Source organism: Colletes gigas, unplaced genomic scaffold, assembly GCF_013123115.1.
Source record: "Colletes gigas isolate AHSC1104 unplaced genomic scaffold, ASM1312311v1 Colletes_gigas_Sc00004, whole genome shotgun sequence".
NCBI classification, from domain to species: Eukaryota; Metazoa; Arthropoda; class Insecta; order Hymenoptera; family Colletidae; genus Colletes; species Colletes gigas.
In genome coordinates, this window is record NW_025106633.1 from 1,187,394 (window position 1) to 1,213,342 (window position 25,949).

The 25,949-nt window shown below is 40.4% G+C and overlaps 1 protein-coding gene across 2 annotated transcripts in view; it reads right to left on the reverse strand.

Annotated features, from left to right (window-relative positions):
• Positions 1 to 11,482: 11,482 nt before the first annotated feature.
• Positions 11,483 to 25,949, reverse strand: part of LOC122405486 (CUGBP Elav-like family member 4) — a 464,283-nt gene continuing 449,816 nt past the window's right edge. The window contains exons 9-13 of one of the 2 annotated variants that reach the window (XM_043410277.1): positions 24,771 to 24,875; positions 21,485 to 21,562; positions 16,743 to 16,901; positions 14,308 to 14,492; positions 11,483 to 14,117 (exon numbers count right to left, since the gene is read on the reverse strand). In XM_043410277.1, coding sequence (XP_043266212.1) covers positions 14,365 to 14,492; positions 16,743 to 16,901; positions 21,485 to 21,562; positions 24,771 to 24,875 — 470 coding nt within the window. In that variant the 3' untranslated portion in view covers positions 11,483 to 14,117; positions 14,308 to 14,364. The remainder of the gene's footprint in view (positions 14,118 to 14,307; positions 14,493 to 16,742; positions 16,902 to 21,484; positions 21,563 to 24,770; positions 24,876 to 25,949) is intronic. The other variant, XM_043410275.1, reaches the window with a different exon arrangement.

The window sequence follows — 25,949 nt, forward strand, 5'->3', positions numbered from 1 at the left end:
GACTGTCGCGATTACTCTGCGAAAGAAGCTAGTGAAATCGATTTATAACAATTGTTACGAATAACTGCTGCGCTCTCTCACCACGTTAAGTGTTTCTTTTTTTCTTTTTTTTTTCTCTCTCCCACTCTCTATCTCTCTTCAAGCGTTAAAAAGCTATCGGGCGAACGTACAACGAAACTCCACATTTTTTTTTTTTTTTTTCTGGACGGTATGATCTGGGCGTGACTATTTTTCCATCTTATTCGGGCAGATGCTCAAACTTATCGCTTAGTATCACGCGTACATCTTGCAACTGTCGTTGGTTCGGCAAAACACCAAGCAGGTATATGCAACAGTATTTAAAAATATCTCAACTCCTTGTTTAATATTTTATCATTCGAAGCGGTCGAGCTCACGGCATGCGTCGACATTTGTTACGCAAATCGAACATCAGGATTTGTTCGCTTGTGCAGAATATCAGTGCTCAACAACTTTCTAGAATAAAGCGTACGACGAAGAAGTTGAAGCGTTTCTGTAAATAATATAGGAGAATGGTCGACGACAAAGATCTACGACATAACGTTAAACAAACGCCAACGGACATATCACCAGTTTTATCCATAATTACTGTCTCGATCAACAGCTCGACTAGACGCAATGAAAATTGTTGACGTACAGAGCGTTCCGTTAACACAGCATATTCGAAGATCGAGTTTATTAAGATAGTAGGATCACAGTGTCGTAGTATTAATCAGAGCGTATCTCTTGCCAACGAGTTGTGTACGTGTAAGATTTTCCGGATTTATCAACTGTTTGTAAACCAAGAGCAATCGTTTTTTTCCATTCGAAACGTTACAACTCTAAAGCTACCGAATATTCTTTTCACGTTAACGCTACTCGATTTCTCTATACAAAATGCTTCGGGCGAAGCAACGAAACTGAATCGTCCTCGGAACACAATAATTAACCATCGGAGATTGCATACTTCGTAGTTTAATTGCGTTCACGATGCTCAAGTTGAAGGGAACAATTCTGATGAATTTTCATCGACGATGAAAAGCCACGATTGGAGAAGTTCAAACACGATTTAATCTTCAGAACGTTTCAAGATTTATTTCGTCCGGTGACTTGAACGCGATTTACTACCGTGTTATACGAAAAGAGCCACTTGTTAACCAACTGTTGCACTCTGAGCAAGCGCCGAAGAGGCACATTACAATTTCCAGGAACCGAGCCTCTATCGTTATTAACATTTTTTGTACCAATTCGCAAGGAAAATCTTAACTCGTTGAGTGCCGATATAATTATTATACAATCACTGTTTCGACCCTATCGATACATATACGTTCATGGATTCGTTAAATGTATACAAGATTACGTTAATTTAATCCCAATTGAACAATATTTAATTAAATTTCGCTTTAAACTTACAACTTTTAATATCATTTGGAATATTATCAAATAATAAATGCATCATTAAAGTATTAATGTGAAAAATGCTAGTAATTTGGCACTCAACGTGTTAAATGACTTACATCATCATCAAAAATGATCTACATACGTCACTGCACAAAAGTTTGGGATCACTTGTAGTATTCACAGTTTATAGAAGAAACTATACACAAAACCATTGTGAAAACCATAGCTGGACATAGCTGAACTCGGCTCAAAGTTGAACATTTACTAATTAAATGCCAGGAATAACACAAAAGTCGAGTCTCGGATCTAACTCAAACATAGAGGAATTCATCGTTTCAAAAAAATATGATGAAAGTTCATTGCTTAAGAATTCTGTTAAACAAGTAACGAAAGTAAGACAAGTCGTTGATAGCCTTAAAACTAAAGAGAAAAGATCTAAAGCAACGAACCAAACAGAAGATTTTACAGCTTCGTGAACACTGTTCGTGCATCGTGCCCACAATTAAACATGTCAGAGGTTCAATTTTTGTTTGAGGACGTTTCTCCTATCACGGGGCTGGCAATATCGTAAAAATCGATGATATACTAAACAAGAAAAATATTTGAAGACATATTATAATACCAGGCCGACGACTAATTGGACAAAATTGTTATTTGGAACAAGACAACGAGTGACAATGTAAACGTTCATGCTTGTGACATAGAAGAACAAAATAAGTGACAAATTAGCCCATACAGCATTTTATTTTAATAGTAGATTCGCTAGGATTTGGTCTTGCTCAGAAACCAATGAAAATATCGAAGTTGTTTCCTTTCTAAGTTAAATAATCTGATATCTTTTTTGGTTTCTGGGAAGACAGCTTGCAACACTTTATTTGGACCACGTGGTATAAATGGTAATTATCTACAAAGAATATTTACAAGAAAAACAAATAGAAGATGCACTATGTACCATGTTTTGCCTACTCCAATTATGCGATTCTAGTATCGTTAGGGACGAATTATTTTAGTTGAAATAAATAAAAGTTCAAACTAATATCGACCCATGATATACACCAATCTCGTAGTTGCTTGTAGTTTTTATTTATGCATAAAGGAAATGCAATCCATAGTTACAAAATAATTAAGGATGGGGGAAATTAATTCTACGAAAGGGAATGAAAATAGTGCAACAATTTTAAATATATATAGGCAAATATTTGTTTTTAACTATACGTATTAAGTCGATATATACAGGGTGTTACAAAAAGACAGGGCAAGCATGAAGAATACACGTAAATTCCTTCCGTGGGAAAAGAAGTCGAAAAGTCCTTTTCTCACGTGGAATTTAAATAGTTTTACTCGACCCATAATTTCGAAATACCTTGTACAAAAGATCAAACATCTATTCGAATTCTTTCCATGAAAAGATCTAAGTTTCCGTCCCTCTGGACAAGCGATCCCAAACTTTCGAACGGCAGCGTATCGTCACGGAATTTCGAGGAATCGAAAAAAAGAATTTGAAAATCGTGCAGCAGGTACTAATCCAACTCGAATGAGAAAGAACTGCGACGGGGTTTGCGTTAAGATCTGGCTGAAAAATTGTCACGCACGTGTTATTAATCGTTAAACAATTCTTTCTATACCCTAATATTGTCTCTTGCTACGATAGTTGATTTGTGTTCAAAGTGGAAATCGATTTGGAAGATTCAATGTTGGCACAATATTCTGTTTCGTACATGCTGCTCCGAAAATACTGGTTTCAATTGATAAAAGTATAGCGTAATACCCGCCCAAATACTGTCAAAATGGACTAGTTTTCTTTTCTTGTTCCTATCCAAATAGCTTGCTGGACTGTGCCGTTCAATTTTTCCGATTCGTGATAATTATAGTATGCCTCTTTTATTTTTTTTTTTTCATCGACAAAACAAAGAAACACGTTCTATTGGATCTCAGACAGTTTTGTGAACTGCTCGGATGTTTCTGTCGAAGATACGACGATTATCGACGAGTATCCAATACGGTGACGCGCGCGCGCGCGCAAAATAAAAGAAGAGAAAATAGAAGTTTTTAAAATGACGACGAGACGAATATCCAGATCGTACCGTACCGATCGAGGCAAATAATCGAGCAGCAAAGTTACTCGAAGTTTCACTGGCGCCCTAAATTTCTCTTAACTTCTTGAGATCCATCGAGATTCAAGTAATGTCTTGATGTTAACCCACCCGGCTGTTTATAAGAAGTATGCTTTCAGTTTATATTTAATTTTAGAGTCGACTTTCAATCATTATGTATTTATGTATATATATGTATATATATATATATATATATTTTTCTATTTCGTATATTATTTCGGTCTTACGCGCTAGGAGGTTAGAGTTAAAAACTTATCGTTTGGCGATTAATTATTTAAAATATGTTCTGTTTGTTAATAACTTTTAGTGTTTTCGCTCTTTTTTCCTTTCTTTCTAGCTCTTTCTCTCCCACCCTTTCTCTCAGCCTACCACACGCTCTCCGCCTCAACGCGTTTATTTATTTCTAATTCAATCATATACGCACGCGATACGTAATATTTATATATCTCCGCTTCTCAACGCCCCCGTAAGTGTATATCTGTGTTTCGCCTTCTTCTAATTCGCTCCCCCCACACACCCCCCCACCCCCACCCCCAGGGTATGAGTATTTATACTGCATACTTTTGTTATACTTCTTTTTTTTTTTTTGTTTATAACCTTAGATGTTACCGATAGCCATAGTAATTGTTTATGCATATCGTTCGCTTATACATCTAGATGGCACGCTATATAAAACTATGCTATATGCAAATTTTTCATCATCAATCTTTTTTAGTTTAAACGTATTTCGCGGGACGCCATTCGTACGCGCGTACATCCCTGTCTATATGCATTCATGTATATAGGTATCCATACATATACACCCATATGTAAGCGCGTAAAAATACCTCCGGTGCTCCTTTACGTTCTTTTTTTTTTCCTTCAAATCTTATTTATGTTCCTCGCGCCCGTCGGATTATCCCCATTGTCCCCCGCCTTATCTCTCGCTATGTGGCCTAACTACTTTCTAAACGTAAGATTTGTAGCAACTTCCTAGGGTCGATTCGTGACGCGTGGCCCATGCGGGTGGCACGGAAATATCATCGTCCGGATCCCCCTCGTCCAACGTTTGTTCGTCCACCTGGACACGCTCGATCGATTCCACCGTTTCAGATTCAACGAACGTTAACGAAAGCGAAATTTCAGAGCGTTCGATCAGCTCACGCTTCCCGAAGATAATCGCGATGTCCGAGAAATTCGCCGTGGAAAATCGTTCGCGGCCGATTCCTCCCGCCGTTTTTTTTACTATCCAACCCCCTTTTATTCGTTGCGTCGCGTTCGTTTCGTTTCCGGTTCTTCCCTCGAACCTCGAGCATAACTCGTTTTTTCGCCGTACTCTATTCTTTTTTTTTTCTGCGCCGCCAATCGTTCGCGAAGCCCGCGCGAGGAACGGAAAGAAAAGGTCGATCGTCGTTTCGATATCCGAAATGAAACGCGATAATCGACTCCGACCGATGGCCACGAATCGACAATTCGCAACGCGTCGATTTCTGCTTCCAACAATTCGTGCACACTCCTCCCGCGGTGTCGCTAATGTACTTTTAAATATTTTCCACTTCTCTTCGGTACTTTTTTTTCGTTTTTTTTCTCTCTTCTTTTTGTTTGTTTAACGCGACGCTTTGATCGCGATCGGCCTTGAAGAAACACCGGTACATCGAACGTCGACTAAATTAAAACGAACGAACGCTTCGATGGAACAGTCTTCGTAACGCTGATAACGCTAACTACGTGTCCGTGCTTATACAATTACGCGAGAGCGACAAGCAACACCGTTAAACGTTAACCATATTTCTCCCCGCAGACCGAGATGCACAGCATTCGAAATCAGAGTCTGTGCAGCGTGAGAAAAACGATACGTAACAAAATTGAACAGAGTTTCAATGATTCTGCGAATGGCGTAGGGAGAACTTCTGGAAAGAATTCGAATTAGTGCTGTCCGCATAGTCCCGTCTCTTTCAACAACAGATTTACGTAGAGCTGGCGACCGAAGAGAACCGTTTTGGAAGGAATGCAGGTCCTATTGGTCAGAATTGCGACCCCGCCCCCCGTAACGCGTACGAATCAGCGGGGCCCACAAAGAGTGGCATCTATTGGCGAAGTCGAGGACCATTCCATTTATCTCCTAGTAACGCATAGAACGGTTCTCTTCGTCTTTCACCTGTACACGAAACAGTATATGATTTTAGTTTTTAAATGAGACCGCGTACCCGATAACATCGATCGTAGAACGAATATTAAGTATTCCCAATTTTGTTCGTTTCGAAGAAGAATCTTTGAAAAAGATCAATGACTATATTTTTGAGCTCGTCGAACGCGTATTATCGAATTTCTCTAGGTTTCGTTTCCCGATATATTTCCAACCGTGTGTGTCTATGCGTGTGCGTTACCAACACGACAGAAAGTCTCGTCCCTTTCACACGCTTTTCCTTCCCGTGATTTCATACGTCGTTGGTCCAAGACGGGTATAGTTATTTGCGGGACCAACCCGATAACATACTCGTTAGTATCGATACGTATCAACGGTAAGTCATTTAATAAGTACATGTTGGCCTTTTGTCCAGTATTGATTCGACTTAAAATAACTAAATTCAATGAATACTCGTTAATAGTGCTACTTGTCTATAATAAATAACACAAGTCGAGGTATGAGAATGAGTGGTAAATTTTTGTAAAATGGTGACTCGATTGATACGCATCGATGTTAAGTGTCAAACCGTTCGCAATCATTTCGTTCAATGGATCGATAGAAGGAAATCAATCTGTGGGCGATAATGCTTAAACGTGCCTCAGTCCCATCACTATGCGTAGTGACATTCAGCGGAACAGAAATTCTGAACGTAAACCGTGCTTCTACGCGATATTACGCTGTCTAAACGAAGTGATCGTCTAAGGAACGGCAGAACTAGGGAAATGCGTCGATTCAAATCAGAAAGTATAATTGGTCCCGGATAGTCGATCGAAATGTGGCCGGGTAAATATACAAGATACCGTGACTCTTTTTCGTAATTTTTTTTTTCTTTGTTTTTCGTTTTTTTTCTTTTTTCTTTTTAATTCCCGTACCTACGACTCGAGGGAACGCGGTACGCAATTTTGGATGACCAACGACTACGACAATCGCGCGCCGATTCTATCGTTAATACAACCGCAAGGAAAAGACATCGATTTGGTACGTTAGAAAAAACCGAATTCTCGTATTGTTCTTGCGATAACGCATAAGCGTACCTGAAAGAATTGACATCAGACGGCTGAAACTTGTCTAAAGTATTCGCCGATTCTTACTAATTTTTTTGTTTTTTTTTTTTTTTTTTTGTTTGTTTAATTTATCTGTTTATTTATTTACGCGCGCGCGCGCGTGTGTATGTGTATTTTTTCGTTTTAAATTTTTAGATAAATCGCGAAACTATTTTTAGGTATTACGATGGTCGACTAATTCTCTAGTTTGCTCCACTTCTTATCTGGCGTACGCGCACACGCATTTTAGAGCGTCGAAGAAAGCGATTATGGTTGTCTCGTTACAACGCGCGTGAGAAATTGTACGAAGAGAAAACGAAGGAACGCAGGAAAGGGAAGGAAGAACGAGGATGTTGACTCGCCTGACGCTTCAATGATTAACGTGACACGTTCGTGTATGAATTCTCTCGTACTATACGAAATTTGAAGATTACGGTTACTTTCGATAGCATGTTCGTTAACGGTAAAATTAACACGATAGTTTCGTTTCCTTTGACGCAAACTAGCCGTTAATGGAAAAGAAATATGTACATTGTATATTTGTTTTAATTAGAGTACCTGTGTCCTCGCGTTCGAGGATCACGTTCCAAATGCGTTAAATAATATCTGAAATTTCGTTTTTCTTTTTCTGTATCGCGAAGCATGAGCTGAGATTACCGACGCCGTAGTTTCCTTTTCACGAACCGTAACGTCGACGATGACGATGGAAATTCATGTCTGAAATCTGCAAGTATTTGAGTGGAATCGCACTTAAAGCCTACGACGAGACGTTATTTACTTTAATATTTTGTATAGTTAAAGATAGTACGATTAGTTTTTAAGTGTTTAGTTCCCGCGCTCGTGTCCCGTGTTCGCGACGCGCGTATTACGGTTACGCGCGCGTAATACGAATGCTCGTGCTCACGTGTGGGCGTAAGAAATCGTACCGTGACCGTACTCGTGTATTTAATATTTATACGTGTTCCGTAGTGGTTTTTGAAGATGTGCACGTGTATGTGGTGTGTAAACGCGTGTACATTTTTTTTTATTATTTTGTTGCTAGTTCTTTACAAGTTACGCAAATAATTGCAAAAACATACCCTGTTTCCTAGTATCACCGACACCACGGCTACCGGATATCAGGTCGCGGCGCGCGTGACTTGAATCCAATGTAATTCCACGTAAAATTTGGATCGATGACGCGTTTTATAGCTGTGTCGAGAGGGTTGATCATTTTTTTTTTTTTTCTTTTGCTGTCTTTCTGTGCAAGAGCGGTGGTAAAGTGCTAGTATGTTCTACATGAGATGTTTGATCATTATTATTATTGGAGGTTATTATACAATTCCGAGAGCGGAGGATACTCTTCGTTCCCGTTTCCCGTTCGAATCCTCGTGCGTGTCCCCGCGGTTCACCATGAAATTACCGGGAAATTTCTGTGGAAGGGATTGAAGTCGCAATCAGCAGTTACGGTAACAGATCGTACACGAATCAATGAAATCGAAGAACGCACAAGTTGCTCGCTACTCGTTTACTTTGGCAACTTTTCCAGGTAATTTATATGGTTTGGGCGATATCGCTGGACAACGACGACCGCGAATTACTGATTTATCGTATCTCAACGAACTACGGCGATCGAGATCGCGACTCGAGCGAATTCTTCCATTCGATGGACTCTTGGGGGGCCGCGTGTCCATTGGGCCCCGTCGTCCCATTCGTTCGTAATGCTAACCGTATGTTATCCCACGTTTGTTCCCGCCGTTCGACGATCGTCCATCGAACACGTGGCCCCACCACCACCACCCCCCCCGGGGTAGGTTCGTTCGAGCTGAAATCGATACAAAGTTCGATACTCGAGCGTGCCCGTTTACCGTGCAAGCAGCGAATTCGTTTCGGTATTACATCACATCATGTAAAAATAAATTCAAAGCTGATCCTCACAGATTACTATTATCATTATTCTCTTCTCCTTACAGCTAAGAATACTTATTTCTTCTTTCTCCCTTAAGTCTCATTTACTTCATAGTAAGATGCATACTACTTCGATTGTAGCAAAAAACTTTGTTGGATAAAATAGTTGTATTTTTTTTTTTTTTGGTTTGTTTACAATCGTCGTTATTCTTTGTATTTATATTTATACGTGTGTACATTTATATTTATATGGATTTATAGTTATTCATTAGGGTAGGTTGTGTTTCTTGATATTCGCTATTAGTACTGTTAAACATTATAAAGCTTAGATCGTAGTGATATTATCAATTGGTGCTTGCATACAAGCTTTTACCAGTATACATGTCTGTCTTTTTTTTTTCTTTCCCTTTCTATCTTTCTGTCATTTTGTCCGTCGGTCGCACGATTTTACGCGTGAATCTAGGGGCGTATGTGTGTCCGTGTGTGTGTGCGCGTGTGTGTGTGTGTCTGTTTCTACATAATCACTTTGGCGGCCTAACATTCCTTCGTCTAATTCGTATCGCGGGTTTCTATGGTGGTTCGGTTTAAAGCACGATCGAATTAACTGAAAACGATTGATCGATAGATACTTCAAAAATCGGAACTTCCATATAATCATAACAACCTTTCGTCGAATGCTCGCAAAATTGCTAATCAACGATTCTCTAATTAGTTTTATCAACGGGGAAATCAGTCGACACTCGCGTTAAAGAAATTTGGATTATCTGCGACAAGGAACGCAACGTGAATGCAACTCACGATCCATCGATCTGATCGATCACGCAACGCATACGCGAAATGATGAGGGTAACTGGCGACGGTAGCACGCTCACCGATAACGACGATACCGATTGGCTGTGTTTGGAAAACGTAATGCGCCGATTCGATTGCAACGGAGAGACCAACGGTCATGTGGAATACGAAACTCGCGGAGACGAGCCGATCTAGCCGAGTCTAATCCGCTAAATCGTCTTTGCCTGACGTGTACCGTAGATCGGTATGCGCCACGGGGTAGGTAGCGCCGCCGCGCGAAAACCCACCCCCGTAGGCTGTGCACGTAACGCATCAAGCGGGGCAAAGATAGACACGCGTCTTTTAATTGTGTTTACGCTCGCGTCGCTATCGCTGGGATCACTGTTTGAGTTCTCATGGTTACCGATCGCGATTGATCTTACGGTTCCTGATCGTACCTCGGATATTTAGCAAACATATATATCGGTCGCGACAATATCGAGGCATCCCCTTTCCCTAGTGTTTGCGTCGCGGTTGGATATCGCCCAGCCTCCTCGCGGATTTACTTCTGTTGTCAGCCAATGATTCGAAATCGCATCGTCGTTCGTGTTCGTTTCTTTTTTTTCCGTTACTTTTTCGTCGAATCCCTCTCGAAACGGGGGAAACAAAAGTGTCGTTAGTTTCACAATATACGATGTCAACGCTTGGACGACGGGCGTCGAACCACAGCGGACGTAGATCGCGAAACGATGCTCGTATTTCCGGCATCACCGATCTAGAAACACTTTCCATTCCTCGCGAAACGTCTTTGCCCCGGAGAGGCACACGCGTTTTACGCTGCCAGGCGTCGCGTCCCGTCGTTCGAAGCGTCGACTTATGACCGATTTTGACGCGCTCGTTGCGATGTTTTGCGAAACATTTTTCTGTTTAGAACCGCACGGTTACAACGTGGCAAAGATTTTTTTCTCACGCCTTGGCGACGTCGTTGCCGATATACTTCTACTTGGTTTTTTTTTTTAACATCACTCATCTACGCTCGCGTTCTCAATATATCGGCCTGCATATACGTCCATATACGCATACATATACGCGTTGTCAATGAAATATATGTACCGTACGTGTATGCACGTATACGAACAAATTTAGCGCTCCTAAAAATGACAAGAATATATACGTATGTTTAACCGTGTAGTATAAATTATGTGTACGTATTATAAAGTATTGTTATTATTATCATTATTATTATTATTTATTATTATTATTATTATTATATTATAAATTAGTTATTAGTATTAATTGATTTCTCATATAATATAATAGTATTTTATATCGTCAATAATTAGCAAGCCATTCGAGCTCGTCAAGGGAGAGGAATTTATAGCACATCCCACCTTTCGTTTTTAATTTCATTAGTACTTACTCGTATTAACTGTGTAGTAGTTTTCGGTGTGTGTATGTGTTCGCGTTTGCGTATGTGTGTGTGTGTGTGTGTGTATGTATACGTGAAATTACAATGGTGTTCGCATGATCCGTGTGTGCGAGTGTACGAACAGGCAACGAATTTACGAACGTGTCGTAAAACAAGGAAAAGCGTTGCCCGTCCCTAAAATATAAATACATTACTTATGTGTTTGTGTGTTTATATATAAACGTATAAACGTATAAACAAATACGTGTACACGTACGTGAGTACGCACATATTCATCTATACATTTATGCATTTACCTGTAGCAATTACTATATTCATTTAAATAGTGTATAAATTTGCGATAGCTTTTAGTCGTGTCGTAAATTGCGCCAGACTAGAGCCGGTCCTCCTCATTCCCCGTTCCTCGAAATAGTAATTTATTTCATGTTGATTTACCTAAATCATAATAATTTTCTAAGTCCCTAGTTTCTTTCAATCAATATATGTATATATTGATAATGTACGTGTACGTATATATATGTGTATATACGACGTATACACAGATACATACGTAAACGTATTTATTTTATTTATATTATATTTCATATTTATAGTATTTATATATTTATATATTTATATACTTCTTCTTCAATAATTCATATTTAAATATTTATATAGAATAGTTCTTGGTACTTTGGTTGATTATTTCTGCTAGATCAGAGTTCTCCTCTCCGTTCCACCGCTCACCTACGCTAGTTCCTCTACCGTACTTAATGCGTTTGGTTTCGTTTTAATAACCCCGTTTTTTCATCCCCCGTTTTCCCCGCTCTCTCTCTGTCTTCGCCAACTATCGCCTGACTTCTGTCCGCGATCGTTCACACAAATCGAAACTCGCGACTGGCCGCGCGATTCGACCGGGCACCGCTCGTTAAATGTCCGAATGTTTCATTTATCGTGTACAGAAATGATACTCGATAATCACGCGAGAGTAAGTACCTCTGTGCCTCCGTTCACTTATAATCGTGATAACGTCGGGCACGGATTCTATTATTTCGTGCCAATGTGTTGTGTTACCGTGCATCTGTTCGGTCTGTTCTGTACGAAACCTGGCACTCTGACCGTCTCAGAAATCATTTGCAACAACAAGCAACGCTAATAAAAAAAAGAAAGATTTAAAGAAAACAAGGAACAACAACTCTAAAGACAACGTAAGGTACTGAGTGTCTGGGGACTAGATCGTAATTCTTACAGTCGTAAATCGTAATTTCAGGTATATTCCAAACGTACGTGCAGAGAATAATAGAACGATCATGATTTCTAAATGCAACTTAGCCCGACGCAGAATCTATTCGTCGTTCTGTCGTTAATAAAATTGCGATCTCGTTTCTGGCGTCTAGAAAATAAATATGTCGCGAACAACTCGCACCGTGGAGTTTTTCTATCGTTCAAGAAATCGTTGAAAACTATTATATCGCTTCAGGTAGATGGAACATACCGTTCCAACGAAAGTATCCACGCAATAAATAAATATCTTATAAAAAAGAAAACGTAAGAAAAAAAATGACTAGACGTAGACTAGGTGATTAAAATTAAAGCGAAGAAAAAAGTTCTGCGGAATTCAGCCGGATCAGACAATCTTCCGATTATTTTGGTTCGAGAGGAATTTAATCTTACCAATATCGTCCGCCACCTTCTTGCTACTCTTGTTCGTTTTGTTCGGATAATCACAGCCTAATTGACATTTCCCGGGCGATGCGTGTCCGGTGAATTAAAACGAGAACGATTTCATGGATTATCGTGCCACGAAATCGACCGTCGAACAGGATCTCGATCGTACACGATCGCGAAACGCAGCGATCTGGTCGAACGATCCCTCGTTAGATATTGAATACCAATACATCGTAATTTCGACCGGAAATTCGTTCACGCTTTTTCACTTAACGGTAGTCGTAATTAATCGTTATGATCATAATAATAATGACGATAATAATAAGGGTGATAATAATAAGTATACAGGGAGAACGTGCGCCGCGTCGTGGATAACCGGACTTTAGGATGACTATGGTTCGACGCGGCGTCGACGATCCCTTTAAATGTTATATATATAAAAAAACTATGTATACGTGTGTATACATATTTGTTTAGATATATACACATACGTATACACATAAGCAAGAAGAACCGTTAACCCACGGATGTCGGGTCGGCATTGATTCCATGTTTTCATACGTGTGTAGCTACGTATGTCTCGTCTATATACGTATCTGAGTGTACGTAAGAGTGCACATGTATGTAAACGTGTCCGTGTCCGTGTCCGTGTTCGTGTTCGTGTTCGTGTTCGCGTGTAGTTTCGTTTTTATAAACTTTTTTAAATGTTGCGTAAGACGAGCACCCTGTATACGTGATTGACAAGTTTGCGTTAGGAGGAACCGCGAATTGCCCAATGACCCACTTCAGCACAGAGACGATTTCGAGACGGTCGCATCGTCCATTCGAAGCTAAGACGTCCCCGTTGTGTTTGACGACTTCTTTCTACGCTCGAAACTAAAATTGGCGAAAGATCGCTTGCTGAACGGAACAGTTCGAAACACGACCAATTGCCTGGACGAATACGCCTGATCTCTCGCGCTCTGTGGACCGAATCGCGGTAATTAGTTAACACTTTGACAGCCGGTTGACGAAAGTCGCCATGCCGTTGCATCAGGAACTGAGAGCGCTCTTTGTGTTATCGTTAAGAAGGTCACCCGTCCTCGAACATTTATCGTAATTATTAAAACTAGGAATTAACGTGTCCTGGGAATGATAACCCGGATCGGGAGACCCTTCACCCCCGAATTATAGGCTTCCCGAATGTTCGGATGTTGAGAAATCGTACTAGGATCTACGGCGAACAGGTGTGTTCCGTTTTGGTACTGTGCTCGTTTGGCAGTAGGGGGATTCGAGAATGAAGGAAAGGGACGAAAGAACAACGCGAAGTTAAATAAAAAATAGGTTAAAGGGGCGGATATATCGATGACGAAACCGACGGCGTTTCTAGTATCGAATTCGTTCTATCCGAACATTCGAGAACGTTGAAGCGTGCATCGTACGCGCATTTGGTATTTTCGGACTGAGTTCAGTGCTGGACATCCAATATTTTTATCGTCAGCCTCTTCATTCTCGCCGTGTGACTGCAGACGAAGTCGCTTTACTGGCTTCTAATTTTTATCCTCTAATTAATTGTCTAACTAGTATACTAGATTATTATAGTGGAGAGCGTTGTAACGGTGATTCAAACTCGTCACTTCTGATCGTCGAGCGTTCTATGAGCCCGGGTTCTTGTACGACATCTGCAATTAGAAATCGTCGATATTCTTTAATTCCTTGTCCCCGAACTGTCGAGCGTGTTCGCGTAAAATTGTAAACGAAATTTTAAAAATATTGCATTTCCTTGCAAGGACTAAATTACATTTGAAGTTAAATACCGAATTGCAGTTTTTTGTATCACATTATGTAATTTATGTAATTTTTAGAACATACTCTGTAGGTTATGATGTACGGTGCATATCGTCCAGTTTCTCTAAGCTAGGACTTTGGTTAGTATGGCCGGCTTGCGTCCTTGGGCCTCTTTAACTGGACTTTTAAACGTTTCATCCCTATCTGGAAGCCGTTCATCGCTTGGATTGCAGTCTGCGCACTCGCTGGATTGTCGAACGACACGAAACCTGGAAAAACCAAACGGTAAAGCTGCTGGTAAATAATAAAACTGAACATTGCACATTAAAATTCATCGAAAGCGTTCCTCTTACAGCAATATCGATTATAACATTGCAGAGTGATAAATATCAATTACCTCGAAAGCTTAATGTACGAGAAAACAGTTTGCAGCGTTTAAGCAATTTTTCATTTTGTATTACAAGGTAAAGTCAGTTCGAGTATTTCTAATATTTCAAACATTTTACTCTAGTCTCCTTCAAGAACGTTGGAATACTAAAAATGCCTAGAATGACTTTACCATAGAATATTTCATTCGCATCAATAATTCAAATTCTTCGTTCTTCATTTTATACGTATTGCTATTTGTGTCCAAAACAATTTCTGATCGGGACATTTGTATTAGAATTATTACCAATGAAGATATTTCGACTCATCATTGATTGCAACGTAGAAGCACCGCGATAATTATTACATAAAAATGGTCAAAATTGTACACGCCCGACTGGCGAAATTGGCTTCCGGACTTACGATGAAAATGAGAAGTTGAATATCAACACCCGAGGGCACCGGATTATCGTAAAAGGGTCTCCGAGGGTCTACTCGCGGGCTAACCTAAACTGTAATTAGATTAGTTAATTCGCCCGGAGGAATAAAAAGTTTTCTACGAAGGCAACCGGTATTGTCAAAGTTTTGTCGAGGACGGGAGTAAGAGAGAGTACGGAAAGGTATACGATAACGAAGCTTTTAACAACAGGAGCGCTGCTGAAAGGTCATCAGGGCCATTCCAGTTTAAGCCAATTTTGACCATTAGCTCCGATCCAATTTTAGGTTTGCCATCATGGCGGCCTACTGTCTGACCAATCGCGGTTGTTCATCGCTCGGCTGCCGCCGCTTTTACTCGGAGTTCATAAATTACTTTTACTACGCGACTAAAAAAATTTCATTCGCCCTTTACCGGGAAATCTTTTCGTCGCTGATTCCGGTCGAAATAATACCAACCATCGTAACTACCGCAAATTGAAAGATGCACGTTACATAGATCTTCATTGGTAAAAAAAAATTTAATTTCATATAGAAATTACTCTTCTTTCGCGGTTGTTTCTTTTACTGAATTCTTACAACGAAGCATATTCACGATCGAATCATCTCGTTTCGTCTTTCATCCTCGGATCAAAGTCTTTGCTTTTACAAAATGAACACGCAAGTGTACGTTTCGAGCGAATAGTTTCATCGATACCAAGATAATTGCATGCAACGGGAATACGTATTATGAAAGGTAGATACAATGAGACGTGTCCTTTCAACGACGACAATTTTCCGACTGTAACGATGTCCGATAATTAACCAGCGATGGGCTGAAAAATATTAATCGTGCCAGTTTCCTAGCACACGTATATCCATTCTGAATACGATTAATCAAACCAGCTCTGTCAGTGTCCTTTCTGTTTCGGCCTTTTACAACGCAAAAAGGGCCTCTTGATTTCAGTACGGTCCAGTACGCGAGATTAAAAAAGTTGTAATAAATGTTTGCCGTGGCAACGATGGACTGGAAATTTACAGGAAACGGCAATAAGTTCCGTGGAAAGACCCGGTATCGCTGAAATTGGCTTTCCCGTAGTGTTTACAAAAATAAAATATTGATGAAGTTCCAAAGAGAATACTCGACTTGCTTTCGAAGCGAGGAATCCTTATTATTTACAACTTCTGAGGAAGCAATATCGCGATCTGAAAGATGCTTTATCAAACATCGTTTATTTTCCTCTAACGGTTAAATAAATTCACGAGTAAAGTAAACAAAGAAAGTAGAAGCTTGGTTACGTGGAAATTACCAAAGGAGAATTACATTTTTACGTTTTATCGACCAGTCGACCAGATAAATACGCAAAATCATGCTCGGTGACTGAAACGATACGAAGTAAATAAGTAGAAAGGGTGACATAAAATTTGGAGCAGAGCTTTCTGTGTATATTTCGGTGACGGTTTTTAAATATTTAAAAAAACGAAACGAGTCTTTTTTGGACCGATCACTGAAAAGAATTCGGTTAGGGAAGTGGTGAAACATTTAATGAACAAGTCGTTCCTACCGCATGAATTTCATTTTTCCTACCAGCAGATTCGAGTCGATATCGTCGACGTACACCATCCGGACTTTCCTACCTTTCGAAGACTTCACCGTCGGTCGTCTACCTGGCCAAACGGTCTTTCGTTTCTCTCTTCCGGGCCACTTTCGATTTCGTTCGTGGGAATGACACACTTACCGAAGCATTTACTCTGGTTGGTGGCCCGGTCGATGAAAACCTTCGAGGATATGACGTTGCCAAAAGGGATGAACGTCTGCATAAGCTCAGGGTCTCCAAACTCTTGTGGCAGGTGATAGATGAACAGGTTGCAGCCCTCGGGTCCTGAGAGAGAGCATCCTACCATATAAATCAGAGCACATCTAAACATCTAAACTTGAAGTATAATACTCAAGTTAGAATGTTAGTTCTGGATGAGTTTCGTCCTTTTGCAATACAATGATCTCGACGCGATAGGAGTCGTTTCTCTCTCCTTGTTCTTTCCGTTTCACGTTTAGAATGCGTTTTTTGATGAATGAAGATGAAGAACTCGTGATCGTCTCTCGATGACAATCTGATTTCTCTCTCGTCGCAATGAAAATCATAAAGGGTGATAGCAAATATCGGTACTTGTTCCAATGAATCGCATGATAGGTGATACCGGGGATAAAACGTTCAACGGAATGAAAAAAAGCATGATTAAGGGGGACGCTTTGGATGGACGGAAGAGAGGGAAGAGAAAAATGGGGAGGAGACAGAGGGAGCAGGGAAGTTGAAATGGGGGTAGAACGATAAAAATAGAGAAAGAGAAAATTAGCAAAGAGCCAAACAAAGAAATAGGTTTTAGTGGGAAGGGGGTGCGAGACTAACGACGAAGAGAGTAATGATTAGAGTGTCACGACGATGCCCGTCACGACAATGAGATTCTTCGCGATTCAAATAACGTTGAGTATTTATACTTTCAAATATACAAACACACAACACTGGGACTCACAACACAATGGCGAGCGAGGTAAAGGGTTTTTTTAATGAATGCAAATGGATATGAGGGGTACAGTGACGGTGGTGATGATACTGATTACGAAAGTGCGACACTTTACATGAGTTCGCCGTCAGACATTAATCCGTCGTCTTATCTTATGATTCAGTTCTGTGATATGAGCTGCATGGATATGACCCGAGACTTTGCGTGGAATATCTTTTCTAACGAATAACTCGATACTCTGTACGTCGATGCGAACACTTTTATGACGAAGGATGAATGCGTAAAAAACGTTTCTCGAAAGACAAAGAGTTCGTGAAATTTTGAGACATCTGACTTTCATTATCATTTTCGAACTAACTTTCTTAATTATTCTACGTTCGATTAACACGTTCGCTGTCGGGCGTCGCATACATTTGACGTCTATTTAAAAATATTCCTGTCGGCTCATTTAATACATTTTATTTGTACGTAATCAAAAGCATGCATTACATTAAATAAAATTGCAATAAACGCAGCATCGGTCTACGGTGGTGTTCAAACTTAACGGAAATAGCGAACGTATTAACGGACGATCGGTCGTTAAATTTCTGTAAAGTTTCGAACGAAACGCAACTCCTAGTTTGGTTGAATTTTTCCAGCTCTCGTCGTACAACGAAAAATTCTTTTCTTACTTTATGTCAGCCGCTAAAGGCACGAGGACACCGACGATTAATACGTCCACGGAGAAAAGTCCAACGGAAGGAGCAAAACGAAGGGGTCAGAATAACGAGAGTCCAAATAAGGATTTAGCTAATTTTCAGTGAACTTTATAACTCCGACGTCAATTAGCGGCGATTATAACCGTGGAAACTTCTGCTCTCTTAGCCAGCGCTTCTCGACTAACGGACGCGTTTAAGTAATGAGATGGCTGCCACTCAACTTTTAGGACGCTACTCATCGCAACTCCTTCGTCCCTTGGCGAGATTTGCGCCTTTGTCGCTTTATCGCCTTTACGAACAACCGTTACCTCGTCGAATTACTGTAAAACGCGATCATCCGTTTCTGGTTCCGCGAATAATACCAATTATCGATATAAAAGTCGCCTTTGAATCGAAAAGTCATGTTACAAAAAATGGAAACGTAACGCTGAAAAATGCCAGGTTTGTATTTCGAAACGTCTCTGTCGGATTCGAAGAGGAAGAAAAATAAGAGAGGTGTTCTCAGCGGTTCGACGAGGTAACAAAACACGTCCCACGGTTTACACAAAGAGTAACAAATGTTCTCTTCCGTGAGTAGCGACTCCGTCTTGATAATAACTCGATCGTAGTTGTCACGTGAAACCTAAATTAGAGCCGGTGTCAGCGGGTTTCCGGTTTCGACGTGGGGTAGAAAATGGAGGAGGAATTGCGGTGGACGCTGGAATCACGAAGAACGAGCCATAAATTCAACTACGTCGTCGTACCGTGCGATCGTTGATCCTGAAATTGGATTTCGACTCTCTAATTGGCCCACGCGCGGGATGTGCACACGTATTTAATGAAAGCAACATCACCCTCGAATCCACGGTGAAAGTATCAACGGCCAGACAAACCGTTAAGTTGCGAATCCGCTGAAGCTGGTATTTAACAGTTAGGCAATTCTCGTTTTTATTTTTTCAAAAATATTTAGAAACTATTCGTACAATTTCTTTATCCGAGTAATTCGAGCTCTCAGTCAGAGGCAGAGTGGCTGCTAAGCTCCTGCGATAATAATTCGACCGAATTCGCGACTCTTGAAAGCCATAAAAGAAATTTCTAACGTTTCTCTTGACCGAGTCGACAAAACGAAAAATAAATATATGTCAATATATTCGTAAAGACGAAAAGACTTAATTCTCGTTAAATAACACACCCGCTGTTAAGCAAATACTACTTGAATAAAAATACAGAGCGCGATGTAATTCGTGTTACGACTGAAAACAGACGATCCTTTTTGTAAAAATAAATCGAAAATGCGTGTAATTCGTATACGGGGAAATTCACGTTGAAATGTTGCCCGGGCGCAGATTGATCGACACGTTAATTTATTTTTTCTATGAAGAATCGTCCCCCTTTCAGTTGCACTGTGAATTATGCTCGTCATTCTGTACACCGATTAAGAAGAAAATAATATACATACATTTTTGGTGTCGAAGTTTGGTGCGTGTAATTTGCGCTGTTTCCGACGAAACATATTCATCGCAATAGATATTTTTGTTCGAACATTTTTAAACGTGACTTCTTGAGAATTGATAGTACATTGGAACCGATATTCCTTCGATTTTAATCGAACTTGACGTACAGACAGCATTAAACAATATTAAACTTTCAAGGTGTGACTAAAAAATCAAACACTTCGTTCGCAATTTGAATTTACTAATATTTTTCAATGCTTCGTCTGTCTTTCAAGTTTCATAAAAATTGAAACATCGTTCCCAACGTTTATACGTAAATAAACGGTAAATGAAACAATAAAAGTAACTCTTCACTCGACACAGCACATCTAGATTCTTCTTGCAACAAAAATGTGATGAGATATTGTGTGTTCGAAGGGATAGGCGAAAAATTGCATCGGAAAAGAGCGAAAAAGGGAATGCCGGGGGAACATTGAACGGGGCGAGGAAAGGAAACGCTGTCGCGGTAAACTTCCCATTATCCTGCAATGTAACAACGGATCGCCGGCAGGCGTAGTGGCAAAGTAATTAAAACTTTCGTTTTATTTGCATTATCTCATTGTTAAGCGTCGTATATTCTAATAAAGGCGAGTTGTTAATTGCAATTAAACGTTGGCTCGGTCCGTTCCGCTCCTGCTCCGCCGCGGTTCTATCCACCATCTTCTAACCCAGTGCTCACCTTTTTATTCATTAATATAACACCCACGAACGGTCTCCTCCCTCGCCGGTATCCTCCGAGACGATATCGATTCGGTCAACGTCGAATCGAATAATTGTATCCGGTGACTTTTAATTTCACTACGTTGGTTCAAACAGCAGCGACTACTTTCTTCCTACGCTCTGCGTTACGGATGCACACGCAACAGAACCACCCCCCCACCGTTGTTCATGTTTACCAGGATTTTCGCACGCGACTCGCATACGAGGCGGCCTCGCAATTACGACGAGGTAAAGGTTAATTCAGATTTGGAGAACGAAGGCAACGAGGACTCATTGAATAAACATTGTATTCAGATGAAGCGAAGAATAGATTAAAACGAGATTTTAAGTTTCAGTTTTCAGTTCCGGTTGGTCGTATATCGAGCTTCAAAATCACAGAAATCAGTACGAACCTTTTAAATCTAATACAAGATCGGTAATTAATTTCAACGTCGGACCGTTCGATCTCAATTACGCGACATTCGATCAGCCTTCGTTTCACCTTCCGTCCCAAATCAAATTAATATTTGTTAACAAGCTGGTAATTCGTTTTTTTCCTCGCGTCCATTACGCCGAACGAGAAACGTTGGAAATTAATTCTTTCATTATTGCGGCAGTAATTAACGGACGAAGTACGTTACGAGGGAAGAGGCCTGTTTTGTGCCACTTTCACGGCGGCGAAGCCCGTCATTATTCGCGATATTGGAAACGTAAAAGTTCATCAACGCTTCTAGGTCATCCTTCCTTTTTCCTCTATGGTGTGATTAAACTAACAAAAAAGATGGCTCACGGTCGAATTAATAAAAAGGCTCGTCGACGGCGCTGAATGCTCTGACCAAAAGAATTTCTCGTTGCGACTCTTGCGTCAATCTTTTTTTCGTTTTCTCTCTCTTGTTAATCGTAATCTTAACGTAACGAATATTCCACGCAGCGTACAGAGATCTGTTTGCGATTAGTTCAACACTTTGCGACTCAACGACGAGGGATCATTCGTGTCTGGACATTTGGGACTTGGATCTACAATCTCGGGACTGCAATCGTTCGTGTTTACAGTCAACAGTTAGACGTTAATGAGTGTATCGCACTTACCTTCTCTTTGCGTTGGTGCCACGGCAGTCATCGGCTGTGGAATAGCTTGAGGAAACTGGCTGTAGACGGCGGGATAAGCTGCGACAATAACAAATAACAAATAACAAATACATCATGATGTATCCACATCTAAACACAAAGTACATGCTGCCTTCCTTTTCGTTCGTATCTTGCTCTCGTTATATACAGCTTCTCACGGGCATTAGCGCTTTCGCTACAAAGAGATGGAATATTTGCATCGAGACGAAGTTTGAAGTTTGAACCACAAATTCAAACGAACAGAACTTGTCTAATTCAAAAATAATTATTCTGAGAAATATGAAAAAAATCGTTGTTTCTTCACCGATAATATCTTTTCGTAGAGCATTTAGAAGCGATTAGTTTGCTAATATATATATTACGCGAAGCAATAACCGCCCTACGTATACTTTTAGTGTTCCGCCGAATGGATTATTTCCGGCAAGGCTTCCAACTGCGTTCACGGTGGCGTTTCTCCCGACAAGGGTATTCAACTCTCAACGTTCTCATCGTTTCGCAACTTTTAACACGATACTTTTGTACTTTGCAGCGATACTATCGCCGACGTGGCCGATGATATTAACCGACACGCGATATCGCTTCAAAATCCCGCGACAACCTGTGTTTTCACGTCAGAAACGAGACGCGCCGCGATCGTTACAGTTACACAAGTAAGCAGAATTCACTATACTTATTTTTCGTAAATATTAAACCTGGACACATCGTCGGTCAAATTTAGCATCTTCTAAATCATTTAAAACGGATAACATGATAGTTTTAATTACGTTTTGCTCCATTCTCTGGCAAAAATGAAGACACAAAACGTTTCGAACAAACGTACTTGGAATCAAAACGATTTCTTGCAGAATCCAGATTACAGGTGATCGCGATATAGCGATACAAATACGTGTGTTTCGAGTAATTTGAGAGTTGCCAAATAGGTCTTCTAATTGGAGAGCAGTATCGTCAAAAGAATGAAACGCGAAGGACGAGGGTATGCAAAGTACAGCGGAAACTCGATGCACGTGATCGGTCGGATAAAAATCTTTCGGTTCGAAGGTAGTAAATGCACAGTTCTGCCGCGTAACGTTACGGGGAAACAATTATAATGGCATTAATTATGTCTTGGCAAATATTTAAAATGAGCGCGATTGATATTTGTTTGCGACGGATAAACGCACATTGAAACGACGAGGGGTGGGTGGGGCATCGAATATATTCGCTCTCAGATCGGAAGAGATAAATTTTCGCTTGGAAATTAATTATTTTCGTTCAAACACCGCTTTAATATATTCCGATTGACGTTACCAGAGGTTTCGCTCCACCGGCGTGCCGACGATTGGCATATGAAATAAATACACCATCATACGTCGGTTACCATTCGCTCGGATTGAGGGACGAGAGGTATTTCGTATTGCTTTTTTTTCCGCTCGCTGATCTCCGCGGACTGTGTACACTGGACTAAAATACACAGAAAAAGAATATCCTATTTTTGAGTCCACGGCAAACACGGAAAACCAACGCGGTCCGGTCGTACGTTATATCTCAGTTTTGATGAATTCCTACCAATTCCTACGCGCCGGAGATAAAAAGATACTGCACGCGTGCGCGCGCGCGCGCGCGGAGAGAAAAATAAAGAATCGAGGAAAAAGGGTTTCGGGACAGAGGGGGAAAATATAGCGCGGTCGCGCGCGAAAATAATTATTAACGCGAAAAGAGCATACGGCCCGATGTTTCCGCGGTCCATAATGAAACACGACCGCGAAACATTTGAAACGCAATTTGAACGGGCCGTCATTAATTTAATCAGCGGTAGACAGAATTTATCAGATCTGCGCGTTAATTGCTAACAGCGGAACAGAAACGAATCGAAGTTACCGTTACGTCGGGACGCCGATTATCTCTGAAACGGAAACGTCCATTTTAACGTCGATTATTGAAATTATAATTTCTGCTGGTGCGTCGCACTTTGATGTAACATTTTCGACCGATCCAAACGCCTCGCGTCTACATGTTTTTTTTTTTTTTTTTGTTCACGTATCGGTGAACATGCACGGCATACAATATATTTAAAAGGATACAATATATAATGTACACGTGACGTATATTTAAAGGAACATCGAAGTACATTGCAACAACACACCAGAAGCATTATATACAACACGTACACGCGGCACGTTTATAATATATTTATATATACGGGGTGGTCTGTTATCGAAACTCTTGTCGATTCGTTTTCGAGAACAGCGACTTTGATAATTCCTGGCACGCGTGCACTTGACTGAGAATTATTCTTTTCGATGATTCGATGGTAATTGATCGTGATTGAATTTCCCAGTGACACGATTCAGCAACATAGAATATTGATAAATGTCTCGAGTAAACCACTGATACTATATAGATCTTCTTGGGATAAGTTTGTGTTTGAAGCTGAAACATTTATTACTATAAAACTTGTTAAAAAATTTATCCAATAATAATGAAAATAATAAATGATGATTTAAAATTATTTAAAATAATTCGAGAGCTAAATGCACACGTACGTATCGATATATTCCGTACATTCGACTAAGTTTACGAAGAATCACCGACGTCCGTACAATAACGAGACACCTTGTACATATCACAGTACACATACACATACAAATATATTCATAGTGGTGGCCGAAAGACATCTGTATACTTTTCGCATGTGTATATACATGTCCGTGCCACATTGCCATGTACCTATATAAATGTACACATGCAGCCATAGTTGCATACAGAAGCTGGAGAACGCGTACAACCATGTTGAATTGTTTCAGAGTTTTGGTGCTCGACTGCCCGGATAAAAGCAGACTACTCGATCGAACGGATTCGTTTGCCTTCGAGCCCTACGAGTCGACTTGGAAAATCGTGATCAACGAAAGGCGAAAGGGGGACGTACTTTCGGGGGATACTTATTTTGTCGATGAAAAGTATTGCGATCTCGCGAGCTTTTCACGGTTCGCGCGGATAATTGAAACGGTATGTAAATTCGACGTATATAATAACAATTTCCAATAATAACGCGGTAATTTCGATTTAATTTTTCGAGGCTCGTCGAGCAATTCAATATGTCGTTCTTTGACGGCCGGTTTTCGGGTGCGCGCGATTATCGAAAAGTGCCGGTGGAACACGTTCGGCAAAGTATCGTGAAAACTCGCTGCTAGATATGAGAGCTCGATGGAATCCACGATAGAACTAAGGGAAAAGGTAAATGGACGAGAAAGGAAGAAAAAAAACTTACCGACACTGGCGTATGGTTGCATTCCGGGATACGCGGTGGCATGCTGAAGTGGCGGTTCCGCACTGGGGGGCATCCCTTGTGCTGGAATGGACAGATGGAGGGCATCTACACTTCAGTAAGCTCAGCTCTTATCGAGGACAGACCTACATCTAAGGCCCCTGTCGCAATACGCATTGACCAATCGATATTGTACACCGTATCGTGTATTCTTGGATACCTCGGGGATAAAACGCGAAATCTGAATGCCGAGTTTCGATGCCTGTATTTCGAACGCGAAACCGACGAAATCCGGAATCGATTTTACACTATTCGATAATAAAGGAAGAAAGACAGCCTGGAAGAATTACGAAATTAAATGTAAATTTATTTTTAATATTTCGTCCATAGGCAAATGCATGTACAAGGGGAAAGGAAAACGTGCGTTTGTAAAAAGAATTACTTACATTGTCCGGAAAATTGAAAAATTACTGTGGTCAATGTCGCGTACGTGAAAATAGTAAAATAAATTGTGGAACATACGTTCCGATTGTTTCTGAAAATAAATGCATATCCTTCTTGCCTACAGGTGGGAGAAAAAATTGAATGAGTAACATGAAAAGGGTTACAATTCTTATATTTACATATACGTTTATTATAAATCTCTTCTATTTTTCGGTTTCCTTTACTGCTGATCTCAAGTATCTCCCTTAATAATTTTATGTTATACTTATACTATTTCTTCCCTCCTCTCTTTAGATAAAAGGAATATTAATTTTCATAAACTATCATAACACATGTTCCACAGTCTCAATATATCTGTCAAAATTGTTGACACTCCACATTGTCATTGCTCTTGAATTTCTAAAGGGGAGTATGATTTCAACTACCCCCCCATTTTCGTATCAGTTAATTATCCCCAAAATTAACATTCTGTTGTATATTTACTATACCATTTCCCTTCGATACCAATAGAACTGTCGCTGATATTTTTCCCTATAAATTAGATATGTTCGTTCGTGCCGAGATTCGAAACTTCGACGGTTCGAGGTCGCCCTGGTCGTCGATTCCTGCGTTTAGGGGATTCTTGTTTTTTTCCCTTCCCCATGAAAATCCCAATGATTTCTTTGATGTTGGGAACGAGGAATCGACGTATCGTTGTACACGTCTGGGGCGCGGTTACCTGGTTATCGTCGGAAACGC